Source organism: Gossypium hirsutum, chromosome A04, assembly GCF_007990345.1.
Source record: "Gossypium hirsutum isolate 1008001.06 chromosome A04, Gossypium_hirsutum_v2.1, whole genome shotgun sequence".
NCBI classification, from domain to species: domain Eukaryota; kingdom Viridiplantae; phylum Streptophyta; class Magnoliopsida; order Malvales; family Malvaceae; genus Gossypium; species Gossypium hirsutum.
The window spans coordinates 76,821,657-76,839,638 of record NC_053427.1 but is presented as its reverse complement, the minus strand read 5'-3'; the positions used below and the strand labels follow the sequence as shown (position 1 = coordinate 76,839,638).

Here is a 17,982-nt window from a genome sequence, read left to right as displayed (position 1 = left end):
TTTTGTAAAAGTAATTATTTCTAAAATTCAAACCTGCATCTTTTCTTTCAAAATATAACGTGTTTTATCATTGTACCTAACCTCTTATTAGTCATATGTATTATTTTCATTTGCTTTGCTGAAAGTCACTCATTACTACGAATTAGAGTTTCGTTTCATTTAAGTGGTTGTGTATCTCCTACTATTGGAGATACGCATTGTAATAGTATAAAATTTGACGAATGTCCTATTTAATGCTGAAATTACGATGATCAAAACACCATGTTTCAGAGCAGGAGCCAGAGCTGCCCCTGTAATGCTTGAAAATGGGTACAAGTGGTCAAAACAGACATGCAAGTTGAGCTATCAGGCAATGATCGAAGCAAAACTACGAGCGCCTTGAAGTTGAAGGATCGTTTTTATGCGGCAACAATCATATATTATTCCATCTGCAGTGCTGTATTGTCAAAAGCATTCTATGTCTAACCACGCAAATTATGTGTAGGTTGAGTGATAGGATCTCATCCTATTAACATGAAAATCACTACACTTTTGTCCTTGATGCTACTGTGTTTCACACCATCTTTCTTAACACTCTTTTTCAACAATATACTAAATGTTGGTATCAATGAGTTGTCTACACACTTCTAGATGTGATGACTTAAAGATGGCAGCCCCCGTTGGATCTTGTTGTGCCATGCATACAAATGCACCATTATAATTTTATCCACAATTTTTAATACATGAATTATCACCATTCTGCTTTGATCAACATCTAGATATATAGTTTTGTTTTAGTAGGTCGAAATGGCTGCTTTGCTTGGGACATGGGGTTAGATATACTGGGTTTGGTGGGATCATTAATTAGAGGTTGGGGTGTCCTTATCAGAACAAATAATGATGACAATGTACCAAATATAGTCTAGAATTGTTTATTTTGGTGATTCGGGGCCATTTTTTCCACCTTTAGCCACGCTTTCCTTAATATTATTTGTGTTTAACTTAACTAGCCACCAATTAGAATGGAATAAATGCTTTTATTTGCAAATATAATTTTACCTTCAAAATCGATTTTGTCTGCCGTCTTATTTTCTTTATACCGATTACCGACTTGGCCATAATATTTTACTTTTGGTCTATTAAAGTCCCTTTTTTACTTTTAATTCAAAATTGATTGTACTAAATTTTAAATTAAAAGAAATGGACTAAATTAGAAAGTTTGAAAAGTTCATAAACTGAGGACAGAATTAAACTTTAATCCTTTCTTTTGTGTGTGTTATACAATTTATGATTTGAATTGAAGCGAGGAAAATATGAACATAAAAAACAAAACAGCCATGAAAATATTTTATATTATCTTCTTGTGAATTTGGTCACGGAATCATGTGAAGCTATACATTCTTTATTAATACTATTTTAGTATTTACTCAAATTTTAATTTCTTTTATATTCCCCGTAATTTAAACAAAATCAAAATGGAATGTTTGCACTTGATGAGGTTTGGGATTAGTATTAGCACCTAATTAATTAACATTTGTGGCGACAAAAAGGTAGCTTTTGCTTGCCTTTTTTGCTAAACTTTTCTCTTCTTATACTTTTTCTTCATGGCTAATAAAGGCGAAATTATGGACACCAAAATTTTTGTTTAATCTTCAACAAAATCTTGTTTTAGGTTTATGACATGAGGAAGAACACTTGTGTGGGTTTAATAATTATATTAGGGTATCTTGATTTTCTCACTTTCTCATTTAATGATACATCAACCTAATTGATTAATTATGAAAATTCAACATTTTTTTAATCAATAAATTCTATTATACCCAATATTTATTGATATCATAAAATATTTAATATTTTCGTCAAATATTAAATTAAATTAAATTTAGATAATAATCTTGAAAATTGAATATTTTTTTTAATTAATTAAAATATCAACTATTAGATAGTGTACAAATACTTGTAGTAAACTTCGACTGTATTCGAGATACATCTTTTTTATATATTAAATACAACTTTATTTTATTAAGTTAGGCAGTTGCATGAAAAGCGAACAGGTGGGATCCATGTATTCACCAATCAGGAAACGTGGCACCCGATAACCATACACCCCATCATGAACCGTTAGGTCAAATCATGCATGCTCTCCACGTGTCATCTACTGCTTCCCGCCATCATCTACTCCCTCCGCTTTTTACAGTTGGGTGCACATAATTCCTTCCTACACCCTCCCCACCCAAAAACTAATTAGCGTAGTTTGGCAGTGACACTAACTGGGTGACCTGGTATAAAGGGGGAAAAAAAATATCGACCCAAACAATAAGGGTACTTTCGTAAATTTGAGGATAAAATTCCCCGTTTAATTAAAATTTATATTGCTGCCTGACTGACTGCTGAGAGATACGTGGAAATACAATTACGTGTGCTCTAAGCGAAAGCTCAAAAGATTTATTTTATTGTTATTGCTATTGCTATTGCAATTTCTCACACTCTTCACCTTCTTCTCAATTGTACACAGTGAGTTTTTGTTTATACAGAGGATTCTAAGTTAATTACTGGGTCTGCTTTTTTCTTTTTAATTGAAAGACGAAAGAAGATTTCTTTTCCTTTCCTAGTATTTTTGTTGATTATATAATATGATGATGCCTTGAATAGTTGTTTGTGCTGAATGGGTGGTTGGGGTTTTGGATTTTGAGCTCTGAATCAGTTAGAGTTTTTGAGTAAGAAAAAGAAAACAGAGACAGGGGAGATGAGGAAATCGTTCAAGGATTCTCTCAAGGCACTTGAAGCTGATATTCAGTTCGCCAATACCCTGTAATTTCTTCTTTCTTTTTCTCTTCCTTGATTTTCTGTAGATGAGCATGGCCAGTACCGATTCATCATGATTTTCCCTTTTTTTTCTTTGAATTTTTAATATATACTTCCTTTCTGATTTTCTTTCAAAGTATGCAATGCGTGATACTGTTTCTTATATTTCGCTATAACCTATTATTTGAATTCTTTTTATTCGGTAAATTAACGTTTTCTTACTTTGGGGGACTATAAAATTTCAGATTGATAGTTTTCATCCTGCCTATGGTTCCATGTTGAATATTTCTTTTTTTTTTTGCTTAATTGGAATTGTTATTGGTAATTTTTGGTGTTTATATTGGATGTTCGTTGCTTAATAGATGGTTCTGTATTGAATATTAATAATGGCTCATACAGTAATGAAAAGTGACTATTGTTCTTTTTTCTTCTTCAAGCTTTTTAGATATTTTGGATATTCATTGCTTAATTAGATGGTTCTATATTGAATATTAATAATGGCTCCTACAGTAATGAAAAATAATTGTTGTTCTTTTTTCTTCTTCAAGCTTTTAAGATATTTTGGTTATATATGTTTAAACTTATCCTAAAAGGAAAATACTTACAGAATTTGAAGTTTGAAAATAGTGTTTTTACCACAAAAAAAGCCTCGCCAGAAAAGGGAAAACAGAGGATACTGAATGACTTGGATGAGACTAATGAGTCTAGAACTTCCATTTAGAGGATTTGGGGGTCCTTCTTCCTTTTATGTAGCTTAATTACTTGTCTATAGTCGTTTGATCTGTTCTACATGTATATCTGCATTGATTAGTAGATGATAGGGACTACATTATACTACACGTTATTATTTTTTTTTGAATGATTAGGGCTTCTGATTATCCAAGAGAATATGATGGTGCCTGCCTTCAGATGAGATTATCTTACAGTCCAGTTGCACATTTCTTCCTTTTCCTTGTTCAGTGGACTGATTGTCATCTTGCTGGTGCCTTGGGGTTTCTCAGGATTCTTATATACAAGGTGATTTGCAAGTGCTTGTGTAATGAATTTCTGATGTTCTTGTCATATTCTAAACTTATAGAATTTCAAGGACGTTAATTTTGTGATGTTTCTTTTTCTGAAGGCGTATGCTGATGGTAAAACCACCATGTCTATTCATGAAAGGAAAGCTAGCATAAGAGAATTCTATGGTGTGTAAGAGGGGATTTGTTGTTGTTGTTGTGCATAAGTTTGATTCATATTTATCATAATTTTTGAAAAAATGTTAACACTATTTGAGCGGTTTGGACTTTGGATTGTCATGACAGGGGTGATCTTTCCCTCGTTATTGCAACTATCTCGAGGAATTACGGATGTGGATGACAGGAAACAGAAGGAAATTTGCGCTTCAAAGTTCACGAAAAGAGATGAACTGAATAAAGGAAAGGTCTCCGAAATCGACTTAGAGAGGGAAGAAGAATGTGGGATTTGCATGGAGATGCGCAGCAAGATTGTGTTGCCCGCATGCAACCATTCAATGTGTATGAAATGCTACCGAACCTGGTAAGCCGTCATCGAAACTGGTCTTCTTTTTTTTCGTTTCCTTTTTGATTATCAAGTAATTTAGCATGGTGGGAATGATAGAGGTTAAAGTAAGCTACCCGAAGTTGAGTCCCGCACCTTGGATATAGCTAGACTTCAAGAAACATATACAAACATATTATGAAGAAAAGCTTAGCATCTCGATGTTCAAGCTCTTCTCCTGTCAAAACATAGATTGAAGATAGGCATATTATGTTGAAGATAATATTTGTGTTTTTATGGTGTTTTATAGGCGAATAAGGTCACAGTCATGCCCCTTCTGTAGGGACAGCTTGAAAAGAGTGGATTCGGGTGATCTTTGGATATATACAAGCAAAAATGACATTGTTGATTTAGCTTCAATCTCGAGGGAGAATATGAAGCGTCTTTTCATGTATATTGATAAGTTGCCGCAGATTGTTCCAGATCCAAAGATTGTTTCTTATGATCCACAGCATCAACGTTGATCAGCTTATTATTTAGAAGTGTAAATAACAAATGGTTCATTGTAGATAGAACTCATTTATGTTCTTCTTTCTTCATTAGTTTCATTGTAGTAAGTGTAGAAGCACTTGGGGGGGGGGGAATTACATTCTTTGCTATGAAGTTATATGCTTTTTTTAGAACTGGTTCTCATTTGATTGTTCATCACTGTCTATATGGTACATGAGAGAGCATTCTTTGAAAACATGGACAATAATATTCTCTTATCCTGTCAATCAATGTGTTTCCATAAATTAATATAATGCCAACAAGCAGCAAGAGTTCAGGTACTATTGTAGCAAGTTTATGTTAAGATTATTTGCAGGCATTCCAAGACGCTTTCCATTCTCTAATTCTGGTAAAAAGAAAATCCTAATATTTTATAATGCTAATTAATGCCAAATTTGTAACCCAGATTATTAAGATCCTGTTTAGCTGATATTTTAGGTAGGAATTTTCTATTTTGGGTTTGTTGCAGTCATTTTCCAAATATGAGTTACTTTATTGATTAGATTGATATGTCGAATTATTGGTTCGGCTAGGGTGAACTCGATTGAAATTTTGGATGATGGTCTTGGTAATTGGGAAAAAAAATTAGATTGAAGCCCAATTTTATATTATGAGAAAATTAAATATATAATTTTTTTTTTAAGAGATTGGGGGTAAGAGATGAGGTTAGAACTTAGTATTGCTTCAAAATATGGTGTATTTTTAAATTTAATAAAAGAGGAAAATAGTTATATTTTAGAAGATAAAAATGTTTTAAAATGATTGAGTCACTACAGCACAGAAGGTGGAATTTGGTCCAATTAGAGTCGTGTGCATAACGCAAACTATATAAATGTAGTAATATGGTTATCATCTTATTGGGTTGTAGCATATTAATTATTTATTTCTTTAATGTTAGGGTGGAAGCTCCTCATACCAGTCATTTAATTAATAAAATTTTTGATTTTCCTGGGTTTATAGCATGTGAATCATTGTGTCTTATAGTTATGAAGATTATTTTGTAGTCGTGATTTTTGACTAGTTTTTAAAGAGATAAAATTGAATATAGGATAATTATATTTAAAATGTTATATTTAGATTATAAATGTTAGCTTAATTGGTTGTTATGCTGCACATTTAAACTTGGAGTATCTTTTATGTGTATTTTTTTACTGGGGGGTTTATACTTGATGTTAGGATTAGTGCCAGTGTTGGAATTATTTTTTTATGCAAAGGTAGATAGGGCTTAAGCTAATATGTAATTTGAAAGATTCTTAAATAAGTTTATTCATTGAGTGATACTGTCGTAACCATTCTTTTTTTAAACAGGGATCGACTTTGGTTTTGAAAGTGAAAATTAAAACGGGAGTCGCCACCAATTCTTTTTGATGAGGTATGATTGGGTCATCTTAAATTAATCATTTTAATAAAATTTAAGCTTTACTAAAACGATAATTTTTGGTCTACGAAAATCAAAAAACGAGTTCGGGAGTCGGTTACGCATGAGGAAGGGTTAGCACCCTCGATACGCCCAAAATTGGTACCTAGTTGATTAATTAGTGTCTTAGTGTCGAAAATTTGAAAACTTGATAGAATTTAAAATACGATCCCTCTTTGTATTAATGCTAATTTTAAAAAAAATGATTGAATAAATTAAAATGGATGTTAAGGATTCTCTCATCTCAAGGTAATAAAATATCATGTCCAGTAAGTCAGGACACGACAACTCGAACTTTGGGACTGAGCTTGCCTTTTATTTAAAATTAATGTATTTTAACTTCTTTTAAAAGGATATTCGGTTAATTAGGATGAATGAGGAAAATCGAAACTCAATAAGTTAGGGCATGTTTCCCCGAATTTCGAACACCGAATATTATTTTTATTTGAGAATTTTCCTTTTATGAAATAATAGCAAATATGCAATTTAAAATGATGTGTATTTATTTTGTTTGGAATAAAAATCGAACGATCCGTATTGAGTAAAACGTTGGAACTTAATACACGATATGATTTGAACTAGATAAACAAGAGTGTAAAATGGCGCATGGAATAATGAAACATGAATTAGATACAATATTAATGAATGCCCCAATATGAAGATGTCAATAAATAATTTTTAATGCATGTAATGACCATATTCACAATGTATATTATTTTTATACCAACCAATAGGCAAAAACAAACGAAGTAAAATAATATACAAAAAATGATTTAAGGTAAATAGGATAAAAGTTTCAAATAAATAAAAATGTAGTGATTAAGATTCAAAACACATAATGCCAAAGAACGGTTCAAGAAGAACTATATGTGAAAAAAAATTCAACATAAATAAAATATAAACAATTTGGGATAAAATAATATATAAGGTAAATTTCAAATAAATAATATGTTAAATGAATTAAAATAATACATAAGGTAAAATAAAAGGACCCTTTAAAACATATAAAAGCGTTTGAAATAAATAATATGTGAAAGAGAAATTTAAAAATAATACTAATAATAATAATATACAAAAACAGTTTAAACAAAAATAGATAAACATAATCCAAAGTGAGATATATATATATATATATAAAAGTTTTAAAATAAGTAACACATAGAAAGTTCGAAACGAACAACAATAAAAGGAATTTGAAAACGGTTAACACTTAAGCAAATTTAAAATATGTTATATATATACAATAATTTAAAATAGAAGGTATGTATGTAAAAATATAAAATAAATAAATAAATAGTAAAATGACAATAATAGGAAACGATGAAAATAAATAAAGCTCATTTTAAAGATTAGATAAAAAATAATATTAACGATATAATAAAAAAATCTGTAGTTTAAAAGAAAACTATGTAAAGGATATAAATAAATAAAATGATAATAACAAGAATAAAATACGTAAAAAAAAATAAAAGTAACATTAATATATAAATATAGATAGAAGTATAATGAATGGAAATGTAATAGAAACATAAATAAATAAAATTAGAGAAATGATGATAATGTCAGAATAATAAAGTAAACATGAGTCTAAATATAATTCCAATAGTAATAATACAATAATGACAAAAGTAACAATAATAATAATAATAATAATAATATCAATAATAATGATGATGATGATGATAAATAAAATGAGTAATTAATGAAAGAAAATATAGATATAAAAAAATGAATGATAGATGAATAAATAATAAAATAATAAAAGATAACAAAAGTAAATAAAATTGAAAAGAAATAAAAGAATTATGAATTAATGATTCCAATAATGTAAACGAATAATATTCACCAATAAATAAATGAACAAGTAAAACAAAAGAATAATGGAAAAATATATTTATAAACAAATAAACAGATGAATGAGTGAGTAAACAAACAAAAATGGACTAATTTGAAAGTCAAATGGGATTTTGGGGTAAAAATAGAAATAAAATAAAGTTAAAGGACCAAATTGTAGTGCGCTGAAACTAGCAGGGACTAAACGGGATAATATCCCTAGTCTTTTTGCGTTGCGTTTTGACTAACAAGGCCCTGGGTTAAATTAAAAATGAAATAAAATTAAAGAGGAAAATTTGAAGAAAAATAAAAAGGAAAATGGGATTAGAATGAAAACTCAGAAAAGTCGAAGGGACTAGCTACAAAAATTATCCATTTTAGGCGCATGGACCCTTTCCTTTTACCCAAACGCCGTTGTTTTAGTTAATGTATAAAAGGGTCAATTTTTTAAAAAAAAAAGGAATCTTTCATTTTCTTTCTTTTCCAGAAACGAACAGCAGCTGTTCCCCCCACCATTTTCTTCATTTTTAGATCTGCTAGGGTTTCAAAAGGAACCCATTTCACCGCCGTCGTCAGACCGCCACCGTATACGGTGGCCGACGTTCCCAAGTCACCCTTTTTTCGGCCGATTTCGCTCTCCCTACCTCGTTTTAAAACCCAAAACTCTTAAAAAATAAAACAACAGACAATAAACCCTCGGTTTCCTCCTCCAATCTTAAGAAAGGTAATGTTTTTTTTCTTCTCTTTTCTTTTTATTTTCTTTTTTCCTAACAAAAACAAGCATGAAAGCAAAATAATCAAGAAAAAGGAACAACCTTTTTACTATTTTTTGTATTTTGATTTCTATGGGACCTTTTTTGTATTGATTTTTTGAATATTCAAGAATCCCCTCATTCACAATCGGTTCCCCCCTTTTTGAATTCGAAAAAGCCGCTTTATAGCCGGTTACAATATTAGGAAAATCTTATTTATTTTTGTCATTTTCGTTTGTCTGCTTCTGTCTTGGTGTCTGCTTCATTTTTCAGGTGTCAGATGACCCTTAGAGGCGTGCGGAGTGGAGATGACAGAGGCGTGGTGGCCGAGCACGCGTGGGGAGGCCGATGGTTCGGCGGCCACATGCTTGGGGCTAGGGTTTTTTACTTGTTTAGCAAAAAATATTTTGTGGGCTAAGTTTTTATGTTTATTGGGCTTATTGGGCTTGCAACTGGGTAATGGGTTTTGTAATTGTTTTATTTGGTTTTTGGGCCCTGGCAAAATTTGGGCCTTACAGATACTTTGCAAAATAGAATTATTTTCAAATTGTATTAATAAACTATTGTGTGCAACAAAAATTTTCACTTCTTTTTTGTTTCATTTCGTTGTCTATTCAATATTGTGACTGAATACATACTTGAATAATTAAGGGGCGGTTGTTGGTCACGAGTTTTAAAGTTGCTTCATAATCAGAGTGAAGATTGAATGTTCGATCACTGGTTAAAGTAGGAAAGACCTTTATTATATTACTTAACTTTTATGGTTGTTTTTTAAAGTAATAAAAGAAGGAAAAGGAAAAGAAGACAAAACAAACTAAAACTAAGGAAGTAAATGATGTTTAGATGGTTAAAATGAATAAAAGAATTCATCATTTTTGTTGTGCTAAACGATACAAGGGAAAAAATAGCTGAAAGGAAAACAGAGCAAGAATGCATTAATTTATAACGAAATTTTGTAATTTATTTTGAAAAGAAAAATATGGCAAATAAATTTATTTTGTTGAATCCCTCGGCTTTCCCCAAATTTGGGCGAATTAAAAATTGAGTTTTAAAGGGAAAGCAAGGATACATATTATCCCTCACTTTTCTTGCCTTAGTTACAAATCAAGAGTTAGTTTTTAGGGTTTTCATCACTTAATTTTTAGGGTATTTTTATTTTAGTTACTCAAACATTGAATCTTTAATAACGGTTGATTATACATATCAAATTATATTCATGTCATATTCATACTTTCATTTTGGTCACTCACTCAATTTTTAGGTTACTTTTATTTTGACCACCTAAAGAAAATCTTTTTTTGTAAGTATTAATCCAAGTAAAAAAAAAGTTACGAATTAAGTTAAAAGTTGTAAATACTAAAATGATGCATTAAAAAGTATGTCATATTGCACGTGTTTATCTCTTTGTTGAAAGTTTAAAACTTGATGCATCAAAGTATGTCATATTGAAATTTTAAATTTTAAAATATCAAAATCAATTAAATAAATTGTTAAAAGAATATCTTTTGATAGTGTTAGTCAATTTGTTAGTATGATATTGAAATTAATTAATTAATTTCATTTAATTTCTTTCTAAATTTTATAATTTTATTTTATGTTTTTAAATTAAAATTAAACCCAATAACTCGTCTTTAATAATTGTTTATGAAATCCAAATTTCTTTTGATTATATGTATTTAAATTTTCCTTGCTAAGCTAAAAAAAATTATTGCAATTAATTAAATTAATTAGTTTTATTTCTCATGCTAAACAAAACCCAAAAATATTTTCATCACTTCTGATTAATTGTAAGGATTTTTCCTTACTTTTAGCTTAGCATGAAATATTTAAGATTATACAATCAAAAGAAATTTAAGTTTCATAAACAATTATTAAATATGAATTATTTGAATTGATTTCGTTAAAGATAATTTAGAAACATTGTAACACCCCCAAAATCGTTGTACTATAAAAGCGGTAATAAACTTGAGAAATATGTTGTGGTATACTAAATTAAAATAAGGACTAAATCGTAAAGATATAAAAAGATTTATGATTTAAGTGTAAATATTTAACATGTGAGGTTTTAAAATATAAATATGAAAAATTTAAAGGGCTAATAGTGAGAATATCTTAATGGTGGAAAAGTCTAGAAAATAAGAAAATTTGATGAATAAGGACTAAATTGAATAAATGGAAAATTATGAGGGATTATATCGTAATTTTACTAAATTAAATGATGATTCAATGATTAAATTTTTAAGAATTGTAAAGGGAAAATTGATCAATTAGAATGAGAGAGAATTCTAAAATGTAATGATGACATGAGAGATATTTTAATGATATTTAAATTAAATAATTAGATAAATATTATAATATTAATATTATAATTAAATTTTTTATTAATATTTTATTATGAAATGTTAATATAAAAAAGGAGGAAAGATGAAGAGAACTCACCATCCTTCTATGCTCCAACGTGAGAGAGAGCTAGAAATGAGAATGTTTTATTTTTCTTACAATTTGGTCCTTTATTATGAAAACTTACATTTTCACCCAAAATTCTTGAAAATTTCCTTAGACACCGAAGAGAAAAGATGAAGTAGAGATTCTAGAGCATACGTTCAATAATTTAGAAGTAAGAAGATAGTAGATGAAAGTGAAGAAAATGAGAAGAAAATGGAAGGATAGTGGTGAAGATGAGAAAGGAATGGAAATGAAGAAGAAAGGAAGAAATTCTAAACAAATGAGGTAAGTTTCATGCTAAGCCTACTTGTATTTCAATAGGTTGAGTTAAATATGTTGTGAATGAGATGTATGAAATATGTATTTTAATCTAAATACTAGAAATAGAAAGTATTTGATGAAGTATAGATATTTAAAATACTAAATTAGTTAGCAAGAGAAAATGTGATTGTATTGTGAAAAGTACTAAGACTAAGAAATGAATATGTAATCTACACATAAACATAAGTGATTAAATTGAATAGTAATCAAAAGTATGATGATTATGTATGATTGAATGAATGATAGTTCAAAGAACCATGGAAAAGAAAATACTTTCATTAAAATAGTTTGGACAGCAACAATGGTTTAACTTTGAAAATTCACCAATAATCATAGAAATCTATTTATAGGTTGAAATATTTAATTAAAACTTACTGAGTCTAGTTTCGTATGGAAGAAACAGTGTAACAGATGGAATTGTATATTTTGAGATATATTAGTTTTTGTAGGACAATGTCAGAATGGATTTGGGTTTCCCTGTTCTTGTAACGACCCGGTTTCCAGTGGTATAAAAAAAATTACAGTTCTGAAATGTCATTTTCGCAAAATGTGTTCCTAGATATTAATATTTAATATTTATGAGACTAGTATAGAAACATATTAAAGTTGGCCTAGTAATTTTGCTTAATTGATAGTAAACTAATGTATAAGTGTAATAATACTAAAGTCGGTGGAGTTGAAAATTACAATTCTGGGATCCCATTTCCATAAACTAAGTCAGTAGATATTATTAAATAATATTTACGAGTTAATTATAATTTTATATTAAATTTTGATCGGATAAATTTACTAATTGGACAATTATTGAAAGTATAAGTGCATCGGTTCTTGAGTTAGCGATTTTGGAAATTGAGGTTTCAGGATCCTATTTCCGTAAACCAAGCTCATAAATAATATTTATAAATATTTACGGAGTTAATTTGTAGGCTAATTGAATCTTGAATAAGTAATTTCGTATACATAGTGCTTAAATTAAGCACAATAACTAAACTGCATATGAGCTAAAAGTGTAATTTATAAAAGAATTATAATTAGAAATAAATAGGAGGGACTAAATGGGCAATTATCCACTAAGTTTTAATTGTATGGCCGTTTAGCATGATCAGTATATAATATATATTGTAAAGAAGTATTATAAAAAGAAAAAAGAAAGAAAAAGAGAAAAGAAGAAATAATAATAAATTGTTATAAAATAAAGAGCAAAGAAAATATGAAAGCAATAGAGGATGTACTTTATTGATCAAAAGGGGTGATTACAATGTTTCATCAGAGTCTCTATTTATAGGCATAAGAAGTATAAAAGAAGTAGAGATCTAATTCTTATAACTATTAGAATTTAAAGTACATTAAAACTTTATCTTGATCATTATGGATATTTACTTAATAAGATATTCATAACATAAACGAAGTAATAGAATAATATTAGATTATATATATAGTGGCAGTGGTTGGAGATGAAAGAAAACATTTCCTATTTCTTTCATCTTCCAAGCTCTCTTTCATCTTCCAAGCTCGGTGCAGGGGAGAAAAGAATAACGCACGGCCACGAGTTCAAATGTTTTGAGCTAAATTTGGTTAGTTCAGTTTAGTTCTTTTTTCATAATTTTTATGTTTTTAGAATTATGGTACTTTAAGTTAATTAACCCATGTGAAAAAAAAAATTTATTGTTAAAATTTGAGGGTGTTACTTTAGTTGAATGTTTGAAGTTTTGGTGTTAAATAGTTAACTTTTAAGTTTAGATATGAAAAATAACTAATTCGTAAAGTAAAAATTGTTAATCTTGAACATAATGACTAAATCGTGAGTATATCAAAATTGATATGAAATTTATGTAATTATTGATAATAGAGGGCTGTTGAACGATGAAATTGAAACGGGTTTAGCTCAAATATGAAAGTTAAGCTTGTTTCAATTTTAAAGATTAAATTGAATAAAATAAAAAATTTTAAGGAAATTTTGAAAATATTAATAGCAAGAAATATGCATTATATTAAATGTTATAGAACACTTGAGACTGATAATTGGAATAAATTATTATATAGATCGAGATTTGAACTAATTGGCGGATTTGTCCTTGGCGTTTTTGTCAGGTAAGTTCATATGAGACTTATTTTTTAATTAATATACAATTTTTATTATATTGTTTTGCTTAATATTTGAATTGTTATTTATATAATGTTTTTGGCATCAAAGGATTTAATTGAAAAATATGAATTAAATGATTACCATATGAATAGCTTGAAGTTTATGGTGAACAAGTTATTGGTTTTATGTTTATTAAATTTTGTATGTTATGATATTTTATATTATTATTGCTACAGTCCAATGCTAAGAAAGAATTGATTTATCTTGAAGTAATTATATAGGGTTGATTTATATATATTAATCGGATTCAAATTGAGTAGAAGCATGTTTGTATCTTTATAACATTTGGTATAATTTAAATGATGACAAAAGTATGTTTCAAATGCTATTAAAGTAAGATTTAAGTGTTGTCCAAAATATGTTTTAAATGTCATCCAAAGCATGTTTTAAGTGTTGTCAAAGCTAGACATTTCTATAATGTTTATGTTAAATTAGATGTGTTTATCTTAATCTTAATGCTGATATTATAGGTGAATAAGTGTTTTTTCAAAGCTGGTTATATTTGATATGCTTCATGCCAATTTAATGCTTTACTTGATTTTTCCGTTATATTATCGTTTCATTGAAAAGGATAAATGAGTGTAATTCAAGGTTGTTCAAATACTATTGTTTTAACACTATTCGATTCTTACAATATTAATGTTATTCGAGTGTCCATCGATATTGTAGTCATAATATTATAAAGTGGGTGAATGTTATAAACTATGCTATATGTATGTTCAGTTATAATGTTTGAAGGTTGGTGTTTCTATAATGCGACTATTTCAATTATTGTTCTTATATATGTGTGTGTGTGTGTGTGTGTGTGTGTGTGTGTGTGTGTTACTTTGTTTAGCAAGTATATAAAGAGAGTTAGTCTTTGGAACAAAATGGTGAAATGTTAAAATGAAATTGAAACATTGGTTTTGAATAAATGAACATTTATTTGTCGATTTTACCGACCAACGAGGGCGTACTTATTTGTTAGTTATATCGACTAGTGCTGAGAACACTCAATTTTCGATTTTACCGACCAGCGCAGGGCGCACTTATTTGTCAGTTATACTGACCAGTGCTGGGCACACTCATTTGTCGATTTTACTGGCCAATGTAGGGCGCAATTCGTTATTACGGATTTATCTGTCAGGTACTGGGTGCCAAATTTGGTATGTTAGTCAAAGTCGCATAAAGGTCTGAGTTCAAGTATGTTATTAAGGAAGATAAAGAGAGGAAATGAGAATAAGAAATAATATACGAATAATGAATGACATTATGGGATATGAATTTTGACTACTTCAAAAAATGTTTAAATATTCAGATTATAGGGATACTATTTACTCAGTGGATGATTTAATTTCTGTTCTGTGCACATGTTAGCTACTCACTGATTAGATATTCGACTCAGCATCTAGTGGCAATCTTGAACTCAAACTTTGGCGGTTGTTCTTTTGGTCTTGGCATGTACCTATGATGTCTAAGGTCTTAAATGGTCTTTTGCATATAGTTTTTTTTTAATTTTTAATTTTTGATATTTTATGAACTTTGAAATGTGTTTTGAGGTGCCAATTGTACATATTGGTTAGATTCTTAGGATATTTGATTCCAATGATATTTTGGGTTTAAATTAAATGTTTTTGAATAGGTTAAAGTGGTTGCAAATGGTTGTTTATGGTATGTGTTGCTAGTGTAACGCCCCCTTACCCGAGACCGTCGCCGGAGTCGAGCATGAGACATTACTAAACTTATTTTAGCATTTAAACAAGTTCAAACAATTCTCGTAGTAAACTGTCCATCTGCGTCACAGTCGCTAAAAAAATCATATCTCGAGTTACAAAACTCGAAATCTAATTCCGTAAATTTTTCCTAAAACTAAACTCATCTATCTACTTACTAATTGTTTTCAAGAATTTTTGGTCGGGCCAATTAGTACAGTTTATTAGTTAAAGTCTCCCCTGTTTTAGGGTTTGGCTACTCTGACCCCTGTGTATTACGAATCAGATATCTCCCTGTACAGAGTTTCAATGACTATACTGTTTTTTCTCATAAAACTAGACTCAATAAGGATTTCATACATGTAAGGTACAACTCCTAATTGTTTTTTTACAATTTATGGTGAATTTTTAAAGTCAAAACAGGGGATTCAAAGATCGCTCTGACCCTATTCCACAAAAACTTAAATATCTCATAAAATATAACTCATTTACCTGTTTCGTTTCTTCCATATGAAAATAGACTCATCAAGCTTCGATTCCATAACTTATTCATCATTTAATTCGATTTCTACTATATTATTGTTTTCGTATCAAGTCTCCACCCGAGGGTTAAGTACATACCTGTCCAAAGTGCCCATTCCACAACACTTCCCAATACGTCACTTGCATCTTGAGTATTCTTCCATTTCACTAGAATTTTACCTGTTGAACACATCGGAATATAACTCGGATACTTGGAAAGTTTGCATATAAGTGCCACATATGTAGCCAAGCTACCATGTAACCCGCCCATAAGCGAACTCGGACTCAACTCAACGAGCTCAGGCGTTCACATCCATAAGTGAACTCGGACTCAACTCAACGAACTTGGACATTTGCATCCATAAGTGAACTCGGACTCGACTCAATAAGCTCGGATGCTCAAATATCCTAATCTATTCCTAAGGTTCAACGGGACTTTCCTCGTTCGTACTCCTTTACTATTCTCCTTGGAATACTAATGACGATACTTCGGTAGTCTTTCACATTTTTCACATAATTCATAAAATTTTTGCATGTTGTCCAACAATGACCACAAAGCATAGAATTGCATGATAACAATCATAATATCGTATAAATAGCATTAAATGATTTAAAATAACGGTTATATTACAATATTTACATATGAACTTACCTCCATACAAAATGAGAATAGTCGAGCCTATTCCTCGTAAACTTTATTTTCCCCCGATCTCGACTCGAATCTCTTTTCTCTTGATCTATAATACCAAATTAATTTATTTAATACACACATTCATCAAAACAGCCCCTAGAACGAACTTTTACAAAATTACCATTTTACCCCTAAACTTTTACATATCTACACTTTTGCCCCAAGGCTCGTAAATTAAACCTCATCCTATTTTCTTATGTTTTATGACATGCTGTTCACTTTTCCCTTCTATAGCAACATCAAATTCACACTCTAACATGTACTTATGAATATTAGGTATTTTTACCGATTATGTCATTTTACTCGTTTTTACGAAAAATCACTTAGCAAAAGTTGTTTAACACAATCTCAAACTTCATATTCTACCATAAAACATCAAAATTCATACTTATCATCCATGGGAAAAATTTTAAATATAAACCCTAACTCAAAATATTGGTAGAAATAGGTAAACTGAGCTACGAGGATTTCAAAAATGTAAAGAACATTAAAAACGGGCATAGAAATCACTGACAATCAAGGCTTAAAAGTGTTGAAACCCTAGCTATGTGACAGCCCAAAATTGACCCTAGTCGGGAAGTGGTTTCGGGACCACAAAACCGAGTCATAAAAATAATTGATTTCCATATTCTATGCTTATTATGTGTGTACATGAGTATGTGAAAGTTTCATTCTCCAATTTTGCCAATTGCATGAGAAATTATTAAATAGGGATCGATATGAGACATGGTGAAAATATGATAGGCTAATTTAAAATGGTCTATTAATGCATGTTGTGAAAATGATGGGTTTGCATGTCAAATTACCCAAAATTTGAGCTAGTGGTTGGCCATGCTATGGGTGGAAACATGTTGGGAACATGTTGGCCTAGTGAGGTATGTAGGAAAAAAAAAATAAAATAAGGAGTATGGGTAATAAAGAAAGGAAAAAAAAATGAGTGGTTGTTTCCCCCCCAATTGCCGTGAGCTAAAGAAAGGAAAAGAAAAACTTGTTCATCCTTTTTCATCCTCTTTTGACCGAAAATTCTAAGGAAGGAGGAAGGAGTTCTTGCTTCATGTTTGGTTTGGAAGAGGATTAGGAGGAAGTTTGGCCATGCATGTAACTAGATTGAGGTATGTTTGATATTATTCTTTGAGATTCATGCATACTTTAGTTGTTAGCTTGAGTTCTACCTAGCTTGAGTTCTACCTAGCCCATGGTCTAAATCTTGCTATGTGATGGAAATGACACTCGGCCATGGATGCATCATTCTTGGTTGATGTTTGATGTTGTGGTGATGAGGCATGAAGATGAGTTAAGATTCGGCCTAGGTGGAGTTTGTGTTAATGCCA

The 17,982-nt window shown here is 30.0% G+C and overlaps 1 protein-coding gene and 1 long non-coding RNA gene across 2 annotated transcripts; both read left to right on the top strand.

The window, feature by feature from the left end:
- The first annotated feature begins 2,327 nt into the window (after nt 1-2,327).
- Nucleotides 2,328-5,114, top strand: LOC107930126 (E3 ubiquitin-protein ligase AIRP2). The gene is made up of 5 exons (XM_016861696.2): nt 2,328-2,790; nt 3,651-3,801; nt 3,905-3,971; nt 4,089-4,323; nt 4,595-5,114. The coding sequence occupies exons 1-5, from the start codon at nt 2,726-2,728 to the stop codon at nt 4,806-4,808; spliced, it is 732 nt and encodes a 243-aa protein (XP_016717185.1). The 5' UTR covers nt 2,328-2,725; the 3' UTR covers nt 4,809-5,114.
- Nucleotides 5,115-8,182: 3,068 nt separating this feature from the next.
- On the top strand, nt 8,183-9,436 carry LOC107930132 (uncharacterized). The gene is made up of 2 exons (XR_001692966.2): nt 8,183-8,807; nt 9,109-9,436. It is a non-coding gene; the product is annotated as an uncharacterized lncRNA (long non-coding RNA).
- The last annotated feature ends 8,546 nt before the right edge of the window (nt 9,437-17,982 follow it).